At 38.7% G+C, this 20,083-nt stretch overlaps 1 protein-coding gene across 1 annotated transcript; it reads right to left on the reverse strand.

The window, feature by feature from the left end:
- Positions 1-2,621: 2,621 nt before the first annotated feature.
- Positions 2,622-7,341, reverse strand: npy2r (neuropeptide Y receptor Y2). Its single transcript, XM_055009529.1, has one exon. It carries the CDS (start codon positions 6,949-6,951, stop codon positions 5,845-5,847), a length of 1,107 nt encoding a protein of 368 aa, XP_054865504.1. The 5' UTR covers positions 6,952-7,341; the 3' UTR covers positions 2,622-5,844.
- Between the last annotated feature and the right edge of the window lie 12,742 nt (positions 7,342-20,083).

Below are 20,083 nucleotides of genomic sequence, written 5' to 3' on the forward strand. Positions count from 1 at the left end.
GAATCTGTGTAATACCACTGGCATGTACAATACTGTTGTTAGTACCAGTACTTATGGATATTTTGCATCAGAAAACAGCCACAAAACAACTTCACTTTTTTTATATAAATTTAATAAGATATATGCTAAGTGCTCAACATATGTCTTAATTAAACTTGAACAAATTTCGCTTTTGTCTTCACATAAAAAAAGAAGTCAAGGTTACATGTATGTTTGTCATGTTGACAGCTGTGAACAGATTTTGCTTCATACATGATTTGAGATTTACAGAGTAAACATTTTACGTGTCAGAATTTCACCACAGTTATGTGTCTGTCAGACTGTAATAAATCCAGAAATTTAAATTACATTTAAAATATGATGTTTTGTTTTTTAATTATCCAAAGAAATCCAACTCAAAATAGCGTTAAAAAGTCTTTTAGGTTTAGGCTTTTTTAATTATTGCTATTATTTGAAACTGTTGGGTAGATTTGCTTAATGTCAGGTTGCATGGCGAATGTTCTGCCTAAATGAATAAATGATTCCCATTTTAAACATTATATATGATAACAGCATCCCACTTATTGTAAGTGGCTAAAGAACCCACTGAACCTCCATTAACCAATAAGACTCTAAGTTCTTTTTCTCTGATGAATAACCTGTCATACTGAGTTTTATTACCAGCTCCACTCAATTAATTCACAATAGAAACACAGATAATTGACAAAATCGATACTCCCACCACTGAAAAAAATGCCATTAATCAAACAAATACATGGATGGAAAGCCGAAAGACAGACAGTGGCTCGAGTGCTTTCTTGTATGAAAGCCAAAAGACACGACCTCCAGTGAACGGGGGTAAATGAAATTAATTTCAAAGCTATTCTTCATTGTAAAGTATTAGCAGGTGTCCTCATCCTGGAGCTACAGCAGCTGTCAGTAACTTCAGACAGCTAAAGAAACAATTATTGATTTAATGCTCGATACAGCATGAAGAGCGTACTAAAAAAGGAGACCCGGAGCTAACATGTCTGTCCCTCAGCTCCTCACGTCCACACAAAGTAAATCAGTGAGGATATGGTCAACAGGAAGAGCTCCTCAAAACCTGAGCGCCGGTGTAATCACAGTAAAAGCAAATAGTGGTAATTACGATGCTCACTGTAAACAAAGACAGACCAGGGGAGGGAGAGGGAGAGGAACTCCTTTTCTTCTGCTAATGACAAAGCCTGGTTCAGTTTCCGGCTAAACCCAGAACACAAACATAATGCAAACATGTGCATCCCCCCTGCGGCTGCAGCTCAGACTCCATAACAAAGAGCTCAATAAACCTCAAGGCTGAAACAATTGATTCATGGTATTTACTTCACGTGCAAGTGTCTCAATGCACGTCATGAATCCACATGTATTTGACATACGTTCATTTATTTTGTTTATTAGTGTATTTTAGTATGCAGAAAAAGATTATGCTCTACTACACACACTATGCACAATGGTCAGGTCTTTAGGTCTTAAATATTCCATTTTAGGTTCTTCTTTAAAGCCTTAGTCCACATTCTGCACATTTCCAGGTTTATAATCGTATTTTTGGGTTCTGTTAGATGATGTTCACCTGCTTTAATATCTGTAATTGGCCAGAAATGGGCAAAATTGTATGTAACATGGCCAAAAATGAACAAAATGAGGCACAGGAAGACCAAAAAAGACTAAAATGACGTGTATCAGGACCAAAAACAACAAAATGAGGTATAGAAAGACCAAAAGAACAACAAAATTATGTGTATCAGGACCAAAAAAGAACAAAATGAGTATTAGAAAGACCAAAGATACAACAAAATTATGTGTATCAGGAACAAAAATGAACAAAACAAGTAAAAGAAAGACCAAAAAAGAACAAAATTATGTTTATCAGGACCAAAAATGAACAAAATGAAGTATAGAAAGACCAAAAAAAACACAAAATTATGTGTATCAAGACCAGAAAAAACTGTGTCCATTAAGCAGCAACACACCATTTTTCTCTGTCCATATAAGCCTGAATATTCGCTTCTTTGTGCAAAACTATCTCCAGTTACTAAGAGCCAAAATAAACAAGAGGCTTGTGAAGATAATCCAGCAGTAAAGTGTAAAAGAGTGCAAGATGTATTGCTTGAAGGTGTAGTATTAAAGGTTTGGCATTAAAGGTGAATCAGATCATCAGACGATGTTTCATATTGAAGAGAATTACATTAATTACATTAATTAACCTGCAGATTATTCTTTCAATGAATTCATACAGTCTAAAATAGTGAAGAACATCCTTGGATAGTTTCCTGTATCCAACCAACGGTGCGAAACCTTCAACAGATCTGAGAAGCAGAAACCAAATATCACTCAAATCATGATTTAATATTCTCTCTCTCTGCAAAAGATTAAAACTGGTCAAATTTTCCTTTTCACTTTAGCATCACTTTACACATTTCTTAGCCTGAAGCATTTAATAAGCCAATTAAAATCATAATAGATAATTGTTTGTCAGAGATCCCTTAATGCAGCTGAAATGGGAAAAAGCTAATTTCATTTATGTATGTTCATTTTAAAGCACTCAATTAATGAAGATGTCATTTGGAGTTATTAAGAACACGTCATGAGGTCATTAACAAACAAGCAAAAACACACATATGAATTCAAGGCAGTCTCTTTTCAAACACAAGAAGTTTTTACATTTTTATTTCTGGTCTCTGCAGGAGATTGTACAATAAATGAACGAGTGGTTTGATTTAGAATTAATTAGACAAAGGTCCTTTTAATAAATGCAGTAAATTCCTGATGGTCAAGAGCAGCATACCTTACTTAAAGGACATTCTATTGCAATCAGGTGATAACACAAGTATGAAAAACATGCAGTAAAACATTACGGATACAGCAAGAAAAATACATTTAAGGCAAATATACAGGAGCTCATCTTGCAAAACAGCACTGACATTTCTTTTCAGTAGTTTCTAGCCTTGAGGTGATAAGTAGAGATGCACATAATACTGAGACTTCACTGAAACAAATGATGATAAACCCTAAAAAGTAAAACCAAAGATACACTGCCCGTCCAAAAAAAAAAGTCGCACACTTTAACATTTCATCGGACCGCCTTTAGCTCTGAGAACGACACACATTCACTGTGGCATTATTTTGATAAACTTCTGCAATGTCACCACATTTATTTCTGCCCAGAGTTGCATTCATTTTCTAACAAGATTATATATTGATGATGGGAGAGTCGAACCGCTGCGCAAAGTCTTCTCCAGCACGTCTCAAAGATTCTCAGTGGGGCTGAGGTCTGGACTCTGTGGAGGCCAATCCATGTGTGAAAATGACGTCTCATGCTCCCTGATCCACTCATTCACAATGTGAGCCCTATGAATCCTGGCATCATCATCTTGGAACATGTCCATGTCATCAGGGAAGAAAAACTCCATTGATGGAAAGACCTGGTCATTCAGCACATTCAGGTAGTCAGCTGACCTCATTCTTTGGGAACATAATGTTGCTGAACCTGACCAACCCCAGATCATAACCATAACCCCCATAGGATGGTAGACACTAGGCATGATGAGTGCATTACTTCATCTGCCTCTCTTCTTACTCTGATGCCCCCATCACTTTGGAACAGGGTAAATCTGGACTCATCAGACCACATGACCTTCTTCCATTGCTCCAGAATCCAATCTTTATACTACCTAGCAAACTGAAGCCTTTTTTTCTGATTATCCTCACTGATCAGTGGTTTTCTTGGGGCTACACAGCTGTTTAGTCCCAATCCTTTGAGTTATCTTCGCATTGTGCGTGTGGAAATGCTCTTACTTTCACTATTAAACATAGCCCTGAGTTCTACTGTTGATTTCCTACAACCATCTAAGAGTTTGTTCCGACCACATTTGCTCCTTGAAGACGATGATCCACCATTATCCTTCAGATTTTAATAATGGGTTCTTAACCTGATTATAGCAGTTTCAGAAATCTCCTTAGTTGTTTTCTTTGCTTGATGCAGGCCAGTAATTTGACAATTCTGAGACAGATTAACATCCTTTCCACGACCACAGGATATGTCTTCCAACATGGTTGTTTAAGAAATCAGAAGCTCCTCACTGCATCAGCTCAGATTAAATAAGTTGTTGCAGCTGAAACATATTCATCACTGCAGTAATTATCCAATGGAAGGCTCTTACCTATTTGCTTAGTTAAATCCAAGTAGCGATTTTTTTTTGGACAGGCAGTGTATATTGGACCACGTGGGGTGAAAATGCTGAGAGCGGCCTACATCATTGGGACCTTATTCAAGTTTCAAAAAAGCACACATGATTGAAATGGACTCTTGACTTTCTTTAACAACGAAAGGAGAAAAAACTTCAGTGAAAGTTCATCCACTTGAAAAAAACTTGTAAAGTTTACTGTAAAAGACATGATTTGTAAGATGTGAACTGCTTTTCTTGAACTGATAATCTTTGCCACTTATCATTGTCATAGTTTCAAAGCATTTTTACATGCTTCAAAGCACTGAATAAAATCAATACATAAGAAACTTTTGCAAACGTGAAGGTTAGAGAAGCTTTTAATGCCGACTCACACTGGGTGTTCTGTAACATTCCTGAATGTTTGAGCGCTGATGTACAATGGTGGCAGTTCTTCATCTTTGTGTTAGGCTATTATTTATTGAAGGCAACAAATTAAATTTCTTCCTACAGTACAGTTTTTCAGAAATGAATAAAAACAGCTGCATTTGACCTCAGGTCTAAAGACTGAGGTAAAAAAAAAAAAAGGTCAACAAATGTGTAACAAATAAAGGGCAAAAGGACAAAAAAAATGTTTTGAATTCAGCTCAAGTGTCGATGCTTGTAACATCTAATGTCTTGGTCACGACTATACAGATGATTTCAAATGGACTGAAAGGTGAGTTCAGGAGAAAGAGGAATTTTCTCTACAGGCCTGTCTTCTGATTGTTGGCTTCTGTACACTGAATGTTAACAGCATAAATACATTTTACAACAATGCGATGGCCTTGCATACAATTAAGTGATTAAAAACACCAAAATTATTAGATTGGGGATTAACAATTATGTCATTGTTGTATTACAAAACAAAAAAAGAGATCTTCACCTCTGAAGAATTATTCACTGAGCAAAGTTGAAGAATTTTGGCTAGAGAATCATAGAAACGGACAAAATGTAAAATATCCCTATTTGACCTGTTTATCTATTTCTATATAACACTGACAAAAATGCGCCTCATTATGCTGAATTACACTAACATTTGTCAATAAATATGCCAATAAATAATCAGTTTGACCTCACAGCGTAGCACCAATATGACTAAATCTCTTTTCCTAATAAGGGACTGTATATAAATTATCAGCAAGGAGAGGATCAGTATGTATTCTTCATATTTGTTCCGAGTGAAATTTTTTTTCAATTATTCTGGTATAAAAAGACTGCATGGCTATTTTTTTTCACCTTTTTATTAAATAGATTATTTTTACCATGTGGAGAAAGGGTTTTCATAAAACCACAGCTATAATTTTCTTTCTTAAAAGAAAAAGCACTAATCAAGCTCCACCAGTTGAGTCATCTGAATTAAGATACAAATCTTTTCATAAACTAATACGAACTGTCTGAAACTTCATTACGACGCATGTGAAACAAACACACTCATTATAGTTTGAATCAGAAACAGTAAAGTTGGAAAGTACTTCATTAAGTGAGAGCTCGTATGACTCTTCCAAGCCCTTTTAAAAAACGTTCAACATCATCAAAAATAAAAGTAAACAAGAAAAAACAAACAATACACACTTCACATTTCAGCAAATGATTATCAGTTATCTGTCTTTGATTGTGCGTCTCAGACATTTGATGATTTGCAATCAGTACAAACCCTATCTTCCTCATTCTGTGTCTCTCTGCTTTTGGAGCATCTTGACGTTACATTGGAGGGCCTGTAATACTCAAACACTGACATGAAGGCTGATCTGTAGTTGCTGTTCATCCATCCGTACAGGATGGGGTTGACGAACGTCGAGCACATCGCCACAATATGGAACACGGTGTAAAGAAGTTTGAAGTCCTTCATGGACAGCACAGCGCTGTCGATGTCCGCGGCCAACTGGAAGGCGTGGAAAGGCAACCAGAACACAGCAAAGACCACCACCATGGTCAGCAGCATCTTGGTGGTCTTCCTCCTGCGCTGATGGCGGTCGTTTCTACCGTACGTCATGTGATTCTTCAGTTTTTTCCAGATGCGGATGTAGGCGACAGAGTTGATGGCCAAAGGTAAACCGTATTGAACCAGCAGCATCGATATGCTGTAGATGCTTCCGTTCATGCTGCTTTCCGGCCACTTCTCTGCACACACCTGAATAGACTTGTTGGGTGAAAAATCGAATGTCCCGTACTCTCTGAAAATGGCGAGCGGACTGGCCAACAAGGCACTGACGGCCCACGTGATGACAATGACCACAGCGCACATGTCTTTGGACATCTTGGTCTCCATGTGGTAGACGATGCTCCTGTGGCGGTCCAGGGCGATGATGTTCAGCGTGATGGTGGACACGTGCACGGCCAATCCTTGAGCGTAGGGCAGCATGAAGCAGAACACCTGACCGAACATCCACTCGCCGTACAGAGTGTACGCAAGGGTGAAAGGCAAACACAGCATGTTCACCAGCAAGTCAGCAACGGCTAAGTTTACAATAAAGAAGTTGGTCACAGTCCGTAAATTTCTAAACCTGTACACGACGTATATCACTAAAGAGTTTCCAGTGACTCCAAACAGGATGATAGTGCAGTAAGCAAGGATGAGGATAACTTGAACTCCGACCAGCTTTGTGCTGTCATCCAGCTCCAAAAAGTCCTCATTTAATATGCCTGTAAATGAGCAGCAGTTGTAAGATGTAAAGTCACGTTGCAAATCTTCCACTTGAGTCATGTTCAGCTGGTCTGCTGTATCCATGGCTAACAGTCCCCATAAGTCAATCTGTGAAAAAAATGGACGTTAGTTTGAAGGATGGACACACACCGATCAGCCAGAACACGAAAATCACAGAAGTGAACATTGATCATCTTGTTATAATGCAGTGTTACTTTCACAGCCATCTGAACATGGGTGCAAACCAACTGTAGCCCCCACATGGCAGCTACACTCCCCAATGCTAGCTAGCTCCTACAGCAGGACAGTGCAAACCACAAAATTAAGTTGGGAATGACTTAAAGGACTTGACAAAGAACCCAAAGCATTGACTCCTCCTCTAAACTCCCCAGATCCCAATCTGATCGAGTATAAGGGTCATTCTTCAACAAGCCCAATCCACAGAGGAAGCAACCAAACAATACACAGGCCCCTAATCATCCACTGCCAACGGCCCAGAGCCAGACACCACAGGACACCTTCAGAGGTCCATGAGGTCAGAGCTTTGTGGCACAAGGGGGACGTACACAATGTTGGGCATTAGGCGATTTTAATGCAGTGGCTGATTGGTGCACACGTTTTGACTCAGGCACTTTATTCATTTTTATGCTAATAGGTGGAAATTTGGCTAAATATAAATATGATGGAAGTACTAAATGTTTCAGTTGAAGTCATCTGGGCTTTTGTTTTGGTCCTTGAACCAAAACAGTTTGCTCAGAAAAGTTTTTTTATGTCAAGTAATTTTTTCACATTTGATTGCGCTGGTGCCAGCTTAAAAACTAACTTGTAGTTCCACTATGATTTACATTCAAAGTCATGTGTTCAAGCTCTGTAAGATGAGATCGTTGTATGGAAAATATTTTAGTATCTATAACCTTAAATACAGTTTGCACTGTATGCAAACTGTGGTCTACGGTGGATTATTTAATTTCAGATTCTAAATCTGAATCTGAAATTAAATAATCCATCACAGACTACAGTTTGCATACAGTGCCAATTAAAATCATCTAGCACCCTTCGAAGTTTTCCCCTTTTACTGCTGTTCAGTATTAGTAATTGTGGTCAACTTAACTGAGCTTTATGGACAAGAATTGTTTTTTTTAAAAATCCTCTTTCATTTCAAAATGAAGTAATGCCTATACTGCTGTTTAAAATCCATCCATTAGCTATATACCGCTTAATCCTCTGGTGAAGACAAGGTTCACCTTGACAGGTAAGCAGTCTGTCACAGGGCCACATGGAGACAGAAAACCAAACATATTCACATTCAAACATACAGACAGTTTAGAATCACCAATTAACCTCAGCATGTTTTTGAACTGTGGGAGGAAGCCGGAGCACCTGGTGAGAACCAACTCGGGCACAAATGTTCACAAAAATATTAAAAATGTACTGACTGCATATTATTCACCCCCTTAAAACTTACTCAAGTAATTCCACAAAGGTGTAATCAGCTTGAGCGAGACGTCACACATTTAGCAAAACTGAGATTATCTGAGTGTCTTAAGTGACTGTTGTGTAAAGATACATCAGTGTGTCAGGGGATGTATACAAGATTTCCAAGTCACTAAATATTCTTTGGAGTAAAGGTAAATCCACTTTTCAGAAATAGAAGAGCTACGGCACACACATAAATCTGTCTAGAGAAGGTCTTCCTCAAAAACTGAATGGCCTTGGAAGAATAGATCAGAGAGAAAGGCCACTAAGACACTTATGACTTCTCTATAGAAGCTAGAAGATGCAACAAATGGTGCCCAGATTCTTCACCAGTCAAATCATTATGAGAAAGTTGCACTATTCAAAAACAAAATCATATTAAATCCAGAACTGAGATCACCAGACAGCACATGGGATACTGTGAAGTCAACTGTAAGACGGTCCTGGTCTGATGAGATGAAAATTTAGGTTTTTTGCCTTCAGACTAGATGTTTGGGGGACACCAAATACTACATATTGTCACAAACACATCATCACGATGGCAGCTTTATAATGTGAAGCATGGTAGTGGCATCATCATGATGTGAAGCATGGTGGTGGCATCATTGTGATGTAAAGTATGATGGTGGCAGCATTATAATGTGAAGCATGGTGGTGGCAGCATCATGATGTGAAGCATGGTGGTGGCAGCATCATGCTGTGAAGCATGGTGGTGGCAGCATCATGCTGTGAAGCACGGTGGTGGCAGCATCATGATGTGAAGCATGGTGGTGGCAGCATCATGATGTGAAGCATGGTGGTGGCAGCATCACAATGTGAAGCATGGTGGTGGCAGCATCATGATGTGAAGCATGGTAGTGGCAGCATTATGACAAGAAGCATGGTGGTGGCAGCATCATGCTGTGAAGCATGGTGGTGGCAGCATCATGATGTGAAGCACGGTGGTGGCAGCATCATGCTGTGAAGCACGGTGGTGGCAGCATCATGATGTGAAGCATGGTGGTGGCAGCATCATGATGTGAAGCATAGTGGTGGCAGCATCACAATGTGAAGCATGGTGGTGGCAGCATCATGATGTGAAGCATGGTAGTGGCAGCATTATGACAAGAAGCATGGTGGTGGCAGCATCATGCTGTGAAGCATGGTGGTGGCAGCATCATGATGTGAAGCACGGTGGTGGCAGCATCATGATGTGAAGCATGGTGGTGGCAGCATCATGATGTCTTTTTGGCAGCAAATCCTTGAGGGCTTGTAAAGGTAGAATCTAAAATAAATGCAACAAAATCTAGATAAATCCTGGAGGTCAACCTGATATGGTCTGCACAAGAGCTGTGACATGAGTGAATTTTTATTTTCCAGCAAGCGAAGCCAAAGACAAAGGAATGATTTAAAGACAACTAGATGAATGCTCTCGAGTGGCCGAGTCCAGACCTCAATCAAAATGAGAGTTTGTGGCTGGACTTGAAAAGGGCTGTTTACTTGTAATCAGTGGACAGAGTGGGGTGAAACTGCAGCATCTAGACATTGAGGCTGACATCTGCAGGCTCAATGCTTTAAGGTACATCCAGTAGTGACTCAGAGGTGGTGAATACTGATGCAATCACTTATTTTACATATATTCACATTACTTTACATAAATCTATTTTTTCTTAGACATAAAAGAATCTTTTTTTGTCCTAAAAGCCAAATTAAACTGCCCATATTCCAATGGTAAAAAGCAAGACATAATAAGTACAACTTATTGTATAGTACAGCTGTAACCAAAATCACTTCTTGATGCTTTGTGTTCAGAGGCACAGGTGAACCACTATGTGTGATTTTTATTTTTTGATTTGTACTGCCAAACAGAACAACTTTGTTAGAGGATGGATTTTCCTTTAAAAGATCTTGACATATTACAATGAAAGCACGAACCACAGCCACATGTTCTCCATTTAAAATATCAGCACTTGATGTATCTACAAACAGAACTCACCTGAATCTGACGACTGATTCCTGCTCAGCTGCAGGACTTTGGGAAATCTTTCATTGCAGGAACTGTTGAATTAAGCTTTCCCGGAGCTCTGGGACCATCCTGGTCTTACTCCTCCTCACTACAAGCATCCACAACTGCACCTCTGTCCGCCCAATGAGCCCTGAGGCGACTTGTGGCGGATCTTAATCAAGAAAAAGACGCAATGTGCGCCGGATCACGACCCACTCACCTCCATCTGCACAGTGAGATTTTTAGATTCCTTCCATCGTTTGCGCCTCCAGTGAAGTTTTGACGCGCTTCTTCTCTTCTCTCACTTTTCAGTGTTCTCCAAACAAACCAAACGAGGCGATTATCAGAACAGCAGCTGAATAGTCTTCTTCATCCAAAGTGCGCGCAACATTTGCTGGCGCGCACTGCAGTCTGTTTGGCACTGAGGTGCGTTTACTGCCCTGTGAGAGCAAAGGATGAGGCGGTTGAGTAACAGAGAGGAAACACGTCTTCCACAACGTTATAATGCCTCTTTTCCTCACGATAAGTCGCTTTAATCTACTTTAATCTGACGTATGGAAAAGCAAATATGTGCAGAGAAGCAGATGAAAAAGAAAATAATGCACAGTGTAGATGGAGCATTAAGATTACACAATAAATGCAATCAAATTAAGAAATGTTCCAAGTACAAAATAACATGAATAGAGTCCACAACAATGTGATTATCTGCCTTTTCTTATTTGCCAGTATCTCAACTCTGGCTGTGCCTCTGCAGACCAGTTCCTCAGTGAAGAGCAGACAATAAATCTTGGCTTAGAGGCAAGATTTTGCAAAGGGTCTAGAGCTGGATCATATTTCTGGGGGGGAAGGAAAAATCAATTTACTTTTCATTCTATGAAACTAAACAAATTCCTTCAGAAGTCTCAGGCTGCAACTTAAACATGACTTAAAATTAACATCAAAGACAACCACTAGATGTTGGAGTTTTTCCACTTCATAACCTTGTAAATGTGGCACATCTGGTTAAAAATCTGCAGACACATTTTCTGGTATTTGTCTGTTTTGTCTTGTTGCATTATGTGTGTGTGTGTGTGTGTGTGTGTGTGTGTGTGTGTGTGTGTGTGTGTGTGTGTGTGTGTGTCTGTCTGTCTGTCTGTCTGTCTGTCTGTCTGTCTGTCTGTCTGTCTGTCTGTCTGTCTGTCTGTCTGTCTGTCTGTCTGTTTTCCTTGTTTTTATATCCAGTCTGTTATTTGAATATAAGGAGAGAAGTCATGCCCAGTGTCATTATACAATGTATAATGACCATTAAACTGATTCCGACTCAAATTCTGATTATAAAATGCAACCTAAAGACTCGAATCTCTGCATATATATGAGCATGCATTTGTTTCCTTTCCAACTTTGCGAGCAGTGAGTCCAAACTGAAGCGAACACTAGCAGCCATCCATTTATTGTCTATTCCCAGTGGTGTGCAGAGTGGAGCCCAGTCCAGTAGCTTCCAGTCTGCCTGACAGTCTGACAACTGTTCATATTCACATCTGCAGCCAGCTCACCTCAGCTGCATGTGTTGCTGTTGGTGCTTCAGATAAAAACATCATCAGAAAATATATTTTGTCACATTTTGTGGTATGTTTTATTGTGCTAAAGCACGATGTGTAAGATGGATTCACTAAGTTTGACTCAGTTATAGTTTTTCGATTGCATTGTGGGGCACAGGATTTTTTGATTTTTTTATTTTTTGCAGAATTTACTCAAAGCAAACATCTTATTTTTGGTTAATTTAAAAATTACACATAGAATCACACAATATTGGGGAGACATCACAGTTTTAAGGTTATTTTTCTCAGCAGAACAGCACATCACACATGATTAGTTATAGAACTGACCACTGAAAAGTTAAAAATCCAACAGTTCTTTCTGTTTTTACATGTTCTAGCTGGTAAATGGTTTAATTTGGGCGATTTTTGCAAAGTTAAGATGAATTTTAAACCTGTTGGCAGGTTTTGGAGTTCACAGTTCAGCAAAACGACACGTAATAAAATGATTATGAAGAAATATAATGAGTTTGAGCTTAGATTTGGTTATTTTGGACTGTTGAAAAGTTACAATTCTCAGCATATAGGGCTGCGACTTCCTTCAGAAAGTCAACTTTAAACAGTCATTCAAATGAAATCCCTGAATTCTAAAACTAGACTAAATAGTTGGATTAACTTTACGTTCAGTTGCGGCATCTCCACTCTTTTCTGGGTTTTTTTGTTTTGTTTTTTTGCTTCTGTCACTGTGGGTTTTTACTCACTGCAATATCGTGCGATCTAAAGTCCTGCACCTCTACAGAAACAACACAATCACAACTAGAAGTACAGAGAACTAAAAAAAAAAAATGTCTTCCGTGCAGTATGACACAGTAAGAATGCCCTAAACCAGGGACGTCAAACTCGTTTTAGTTCAGAGGCCACATTCAGCCCAATTTGATCTTCAGCTGGACGAACCGGTAAAATTACAGCATAATAACCTAAAAATAACCACAACTCCACAATTCTCCTTTGTTGTAATGCAAAAAAGTACAATTCTGAAAATGTTCACATTTAATGAACTATCTCTTCACAAAACATTATGAACAACCTGAAATTTCTTAAGAAAATGTTATGATCCTGCTCCAGTTTCTGCCCTTCTTTCCCCTTCTTCCCCATTTTTCCTCCTTTCTCCCCTGGGTCCTGATCTGTTTCTGTTTTGTCCTGTCTCTTTGGTTCACTCTGTCTGTCACCTCTTCCTCATGTCTCTCTCTCCCTGCTTCACCTGCCTGCACTCTGTTTTGCTGATTACTGCAATGAGTTTCACCTGCAGTAATTAGTTCACACCATTCACCTGTTCTCCACCCATTTAAGCTCTGTCCTTTCATTCACTCCCTGCTGGATCATAGAATCACATCCCTCCAGGGATTTTGCTCCCCTTTTTGGATCCTGTTCTCTCCACTGAACCCTGCTACCTCTCGAGTGCCTCATCCCCCATGGACTCTGCTCCTCTCCCCCTGGATTCCCTGAGCCTGCTTCCCATCCCCTTCTGTTGGTAGTTCCCCCCATCTTGTAAGTACCCCTCCTCCGTGTAGTCCTAGCTTAGTGATCTTCTGTTTTTTCATCGTGTTTGTTAGTAGTGGTTTGGTTTAGTTTTGTTTCCTCCCAGTTCAGTTCTCCGTCTATGTATTGTGTTAGTTCTCTGGTGTAATTAAAGCCTTTTTTTAAATTCACATTGCTGCCAGTCTCTCTGTGTCTGCGCCTTTATGCTTGCTTTAGTCATTTTTTGTCAGTTTGTAGGGAGTGAAAATAAAGTATAAAACTAATTTCTGCGTACAGTATCGCCCTATTAAAAGTAGATACATTTGGAAGATGACCGTCAGGTGTCAACAAGAATTAATTCAATCTCAACAGAAAACAACCCTTTGAAGGGGAAAAAAGGCAGTTTGAACTACAACTTAATTTCTTGGCAATGAAGAAATGGCACCTGGAAGATATACAGGAAGAGGAAAAGTCCATTTTGGCTAGTGCACTTTACCGGGATGAGGCTTCAAATATAAAAGTGGTAGAGGATTAACTGAGGAAGCACAGCGGAAACTGGCTGATTAGCCTGAAGACTGAAAGAACTAACTAATGCAAGGTGGCAACACGATTATTAAAAGGTTAAAAATGAAGGGCAGGTACCAAATAATACCAGTTAGTCTTTTCCTGTACACATTTGACAAGATCTGAACAGACAACTGGAATCCAGTTGGATATTAACTTGACAAGAGTAATTAGAGTAAAATATAAAAATTTCTGGAAAAAACAATTAACTTAAATTGATTAAAAATCACATTACACCTACAGAGGCAGGTTTTATGTGTATTTATTGTTACAATACAGGCAACACCTTTCACATTCATGTAGTCGTAATAATATTAAAATATCATTCAAAGAAGTTTTAATGTATTTTTCTTGTGTTGCATCTCTGTGAACGAGTGGACATTACAGAACATGTCTGCATTCTTTTTCTGCATTTCATTTTTTTATTTGCACAGTAAAAGAAAGCAACACAACAACAAAAGCAAAGTCTTTACATGCAAAATGGTTGAACAAATTGTCATAATATGTCAAGGATGTTTTCTATACATTTCCATTACACTTTTTTTTTTCTAAATCTGGCCTGAATTGGTAAATTGCTCCCAGATGAATCTTGAATTTCTGTACGAAGGGAAATGTGTGAAGGGTTAGGATTTTCTGAAACTGCTCAAAGACACAAGAGAAGATATTTATGATGTAGATGAGAATTTGTGTCCCAACAGACAGGAACATCAGGAGGTGTAGGAAGACTGCACTGTAATTCCTACAGCACTGCATGTACAGTTTTCCCTAAGGAGACTGTCCTATGTTCACATTTCTACTTTTGTTTTTTTGTTTTTTTCTTTGTGCTATGCAGCGCTGTTTTCCTTTCTGTATCGCAATGACGTGGTCTGTCAACAAATTACAGTACAAACAGTAAAAGCATAAATGTGAATCTTGTCCAGTCTCTTGCAATCAGTCTCCCACATACACTGTGGGAGACTGATTGAGTAGGTGTAACCTACAATTTACAATAGCTGTCATCAAAACTTCAGCCATAGTTTACACCAGAACATCCTCCAGAGAACACTATGTAATGTAACACACTTAAAATGACAACATGACTAAGCAGTCTGACTGTCTTATCCACACAATAACACAAAGACTTGTCATTCTGATGACACTGACATGTTCACTGACACAGATATTTACTTTTGAGAGATGAACTAAGGATTTTGAACAAGAGACTGGCTTTTGCAGGTAATCCATGGTGTTTTGCTATTTTGTATGAATTGTTTTGAGAAATGCACTTACTGCAAATGTTGAGGATGATTTGAGAAATGTACCGAAGCGACTGAGAAAAACTGTAAACACTGCCAAAATGTATTATTCTCAGTTTCTACTGAGATTTACTAAACAAATAAAAACTATGCACAGAAAAATGATGCTCCATGAAGTTATTCCATGGATAATGAATAAGACAGTATTTAAAGTTAGCATAATTCTACAACAGTACTATCACCTAACGTGGTTTAATCGCAATAACGTTCCAGTGCAGTGAAAATCATGTTTGGGGGGTTTTCACTACATTCTCGAACTTGTTCAAGCAGAATTTCAAGAACCTTCATCTTCCAGACGGAGCTCAATTAGCTTTTTATTGTCTCTGACAACACACAAGTAAAATGAAAAATCATCCTCTGTTGAATTGATTGTTGATGTTAAATTGATTGATGATCATTACAGGTGGTTGAACTGGTGTGAAGCTGAGAACAGAGACTGTGCAGTTGTTGTTTCTCACTGCTTCATTAGTCTCTCAGGGTAAATATGGCACAGCAGCAGCTTTAGTAATTATGACGAATCCTGAGGCAGAGAAGTAGTCGATCAGCAGGCAGAAGGACTATAAGCCTGTCTGTGGTGGAGCGCTGCAGTAATACTAGTGTAAATTGACTGCATATACATACTAGAAGCCCTGTTTCTGCGTTTTATTGTTTGCTGAATGAATATACGCACGACTGAAGTTGGATTGTGATCGCCTTATTTAGATTCATCTGGTGTCCCTCCATCTGCTTCAGATACAGACTGAAGTAAAAGATGTGGCCTTCGAAGTGAGACCTGCTTCGCTGTGTAGAGAGCATGCTGTCACTTTACCATTGCAAATTAGACTAAAAATATGTCACATAATCCCATCTTTAGAAAGGATGTCAATGGACTTATGATGTCCTAGTTTTGAGTCAAGCTCAGGTCCTTTGTCGTATGACGTCCTTCAACATTTCAATCTCACTGTCAAACCAAACCCAGAGCTAGCTGTAAAAAGAGCCTTTGTTGATAGAAAATAGCTGTTGTTCGCAGTATCTTCGTGAAGTACGACAAAACAGGCTAATTAAAGCAACGCAGCAACAGCATTACACAAACAAACAAACATGTGGATGCCTTTTTTAAATCATTTACATCAGTGATGACTCTGTTTCACAGTAAAATACAGCAAATGTAGTGAAGTTTTTCTTGTTCTACAAACCGACATTTGGTCTGTGCATCTTCATATCAGCTGAACTGCAGCTCTGAATAAGTGACATTTGGTTGATGATGGTGTTTAAGAGGTTATGATTAATTATCCCTGGCATAAGGACCCTGAACATATTAGCATATTAATGTCTCTGCTGTTCAGAATGATAAATGCACCGTTGTCCTCTACAGATACAAGCCACAGAAACTCCTGTGGGTGTTCAGGTTTACCTCAGCCATGTAACATACCTCAATGCTGTCTGTGCTGATGCTGTCAGATCCACTTACCAGCTCGCTGAACTGGATAATTCTGAATAATAGACAGCGATGGGCATAACTGTCCTATGGCATCAATAAAGCGTAAAAGAATGAGGGAATAAATTCACTAAATTGGCCAATGTAAGAATGAAAGTATGAGGAAAAACATATTTTAATTTCTAACTACAGGTAAACAGTAATATAACACTTTATTTATGTATTTCTGATACAGCGTTCCTCATTATATAGACAATATAACCTGGTTTTGATTTCCCTCAGATCATATTTTCTGTTGGAAATATGTTAACAGCATTTCTAGGAAACAGAGTTAGGATTGTCAGAAGAGTTGTAATTTCACCAATGTGTATTTTACTGTTGTGTAACTTGTAGACTTGTAGGTAAAACATTCTGTACACAAGCTAATACAGCTGTGATCAACTGTTTTATCTGCTGAATTCAAATCAGACTGAGATTGCAAGAATGAGGCATAGTTTATAAATGATGATTTATTAAAGATTTATTAAAAACCTGTATTAGAAAAAATATTTGCCGCACTGAACCTAATAACTGGTTGGTCCCTTGGCTGCAACAACTGCAGTTCGTTTGTTCCAGCTTGTGATCAGTCTTTTACATCACCATGGAGGAATTCTGGTCCACTCTTCTCTGCACAATAGTTTTAATTCAGTCATATTTGGTGATTTTCCAGCATGAACTGTCCTTTTAAGGTCTTGTCACAAATCTCAGTTGGATTCAAGTCCAGAGAAAAGAACCTTCATTTAGTTCTTTTTGAGCCACTCAGAGGTGGACTTGTTTGTGTGCTTTTGGCTCTTTGTCTTGCTGCATAAACCATTTGTGTTGAGCTTTAGGTCTTGAACTGATGGTGGATTTTCTCCAGGAGGATTTTCTGATAGAGAGCAGAATTCATGGCTCCATCAGTGATGACAAGTCATCCAGGTCCTCCAACCATCACACTACCACCACCATGTTTCACTGCTGGTATCATGTTCTTCTTGTGAGTGTGGATGGTTAAACTGAACCCAACTGTTGAATGAATTTGGTAGATTGGTAGCTAAGTGAGCAATTTACTTTTTCACATAGAGCAAGGTAGGGGTGAACAGTATTTTTCCTTCACTTAATGAAATCATCATCTAAAAACTGCATTTTGTGATTTCTTGGGTTATCTTTGTCTAATATTGAAATAATTTGATGATCTGAAACATTTAAGTGTGACAAATATGCAAAAACAGAAGATTTCTGTCTGGGGCAAATACTCTTTCACAGCACTGTAACTGACAAAGTAATTGATTTTTCAGTGGCGTTGGAACCATTTGACAGTTGGAATGTTCAGACCAAAGCATCCCTCAAGGCTGCGCAGGAAAAGCTGTCAGAAAATAACAATAAATGATGTTTAATCCTGCAGAACACACAGTCTTAAATGTCAAATGATAAAATATCTATTAAGCACTACCAAAAACATTTATTTTGGGTTAAAAAAAAACATCACAACTAAGTCATCAGTGATACCATCTTTCTCCTGTGACCCTGTGAGCATGTTTTTAGCCCGGAGCAGATCCAGCTTCATCCTGTAAACAGACTGTTTGTGTTCTCAGTATAGATTTGTTCTCACAGAAACAGAAGCAGCCATGTGATGTATGTTTTTGACAGATTTAGTATGGCTAAATAAGGGAGACACACAACACCATGTGGGAATACAGAACTGAGAATCAGGTTTCACTCAGTTGAACCAACCTGAAACTTGAAAGATGTCGATTTTAGAGGCGACTAAATCCAGTTACTCCTCAGTCTCAGCAGGGACTGTGCAGCTGCACTCCACTTAATGGAACTTGAAGGGTTCAGCCCATCACATCAGCCTCCCTTCAATCAATACATAATGCTTCTCTGCAGGTTTAATAACTAAGTGTGATGGCAAGGCGATGATCAGCACTAGTATTTACTTGTGTTAGTTGAGTTTGACCAAAAGAGACTTTTTACATCTTTGCTGTTTTGTATGTTCAGAAGTTATTTTCCTATCTTCAATTCGAGAGCATTATTCCTTCACTTTACATTCACATTTCGTAATGCCTTCCCTTAAAACCCTACCCAAACTCATGTGCAAATCTTCTGTTTTCCTACTCAAAACTGTTCGTCTATCCTCAGATTTGTGATCTCTTAGTCAGATCTGTGCAAAACAATCCTGTCAAAAGTCCCCAACCAAAAGAATGCCAGATGTTGGCCAGTAAAATCCTCTCTGGCTCCTTACAAGAACGCTCGCTTTGCTTCTTACAGCGTCACTTATGGTGCAACCCGGTTCATACGCTGCAGAGATTTGGAGTTAATGCATTGACCTGTGTTTACATTGTGTTTACAGTGGATCCAACAGTGAAAAATGTTAGCAGCCCCATAGCACATTAGCTTCCTGTCGCCTCATTAGGCAGCAAAAGTACAGCGCCGTGAAAAAATATTTGCCCCCTGACAGAAATCTTCTATTTTTTGCATATTTCTCACACTTAAATGTTCCAGATTATCAAACTAATATTTATATTCATTGAATATTAGACAGAGAAAACCCACAAAATGCAGTTTTTAAATGATTTGCTCCTGTGAAAAAGTAATTTCAGATTGAGATTGGACAAATGGGGTAAAGTTTGTAAATGATGATTTATTAAAGATTTAGCAAAAACCTGTTTCAGAAAAAGTAATTGCACCCATGAACCTAATAACCAGTTGTTCCCTTGGCGGCAACGACTGCACTTAAATGTTTGCTACAGCTTGTGATCAGTTTTTTTACATCATCATGGGGGAATTTTGGTCATTTGTTAGATTGTTAGCTAAGGGGAAAATAACTTTTTCACATAGGGGAAATATGAGCTGGACAATCATCATCTAAAAACTGCATTTTGTGTTTTCTTGGGTTATCTTCATTTAATGTTAAAATTATGATCTGAAACATTTAAGTGTGACAAATATGCAAATATAGAAGATTTCTGTAGGGGGGCAGATACTTTTCACAGCACTGTAAGTCCATTTGTTTTGTTTTTCAATCTCTTGAGCTTTAATCAGCTTCAGCAAATCACTGCCAACATGGATCACCCAAATTAAGACTCTCAATTGTCTTTACATTTATTCTTGCCGTGGGAATACTCCCATGACAATACGGTTACAGCAACACAAAGAACCGAGCACAAGAGCACAAAAACAAAGTTTTGAGTGCACAGAAGCTGTCTGAGAGCAAGAAAGCGCACTAATTAATTGTGTATTTTTAAAATCGTACTTGTTCTGTGTGAATGATTATCAGTGTGCTGCCAATTAACTCCTCAGCTCCACAATATACACTGCCTGTCCTGGAAAAAAAAAGTCACCACCTGGATTTAACTAAGCAAATAGGTAAGAGCCTTCCAGTGGATAATTACTGCAGTTATGAATATGTCTCAGCTGCAACAACTTA

The sequence above is a fragment of the Amphiprion ocellaris genome, chromosome 4 (genome assembly GCF_022539595.1).
Source record: "Amphiprion ocellaris isolate individual 3 ecotype Okinawa chromosome 4, ASM2253959v1, whole genome shotgun sequence".
Lineage (NCBI taxonomy): Eukaryota > Metazoa > Chordata > Actinopteri > Pomacentridae > Amphiprion > Amphiprion ocellaris.

What these genes read in the sequence shown, in the direction of transcription:
- npy2r (XM_055009529.1), bottom strand. Translation starts at nt 6,951, where the DNA reads ATGGATACAGCAGACCAGCTGAACATGACTCAAGTGGAAGATTTGCAA.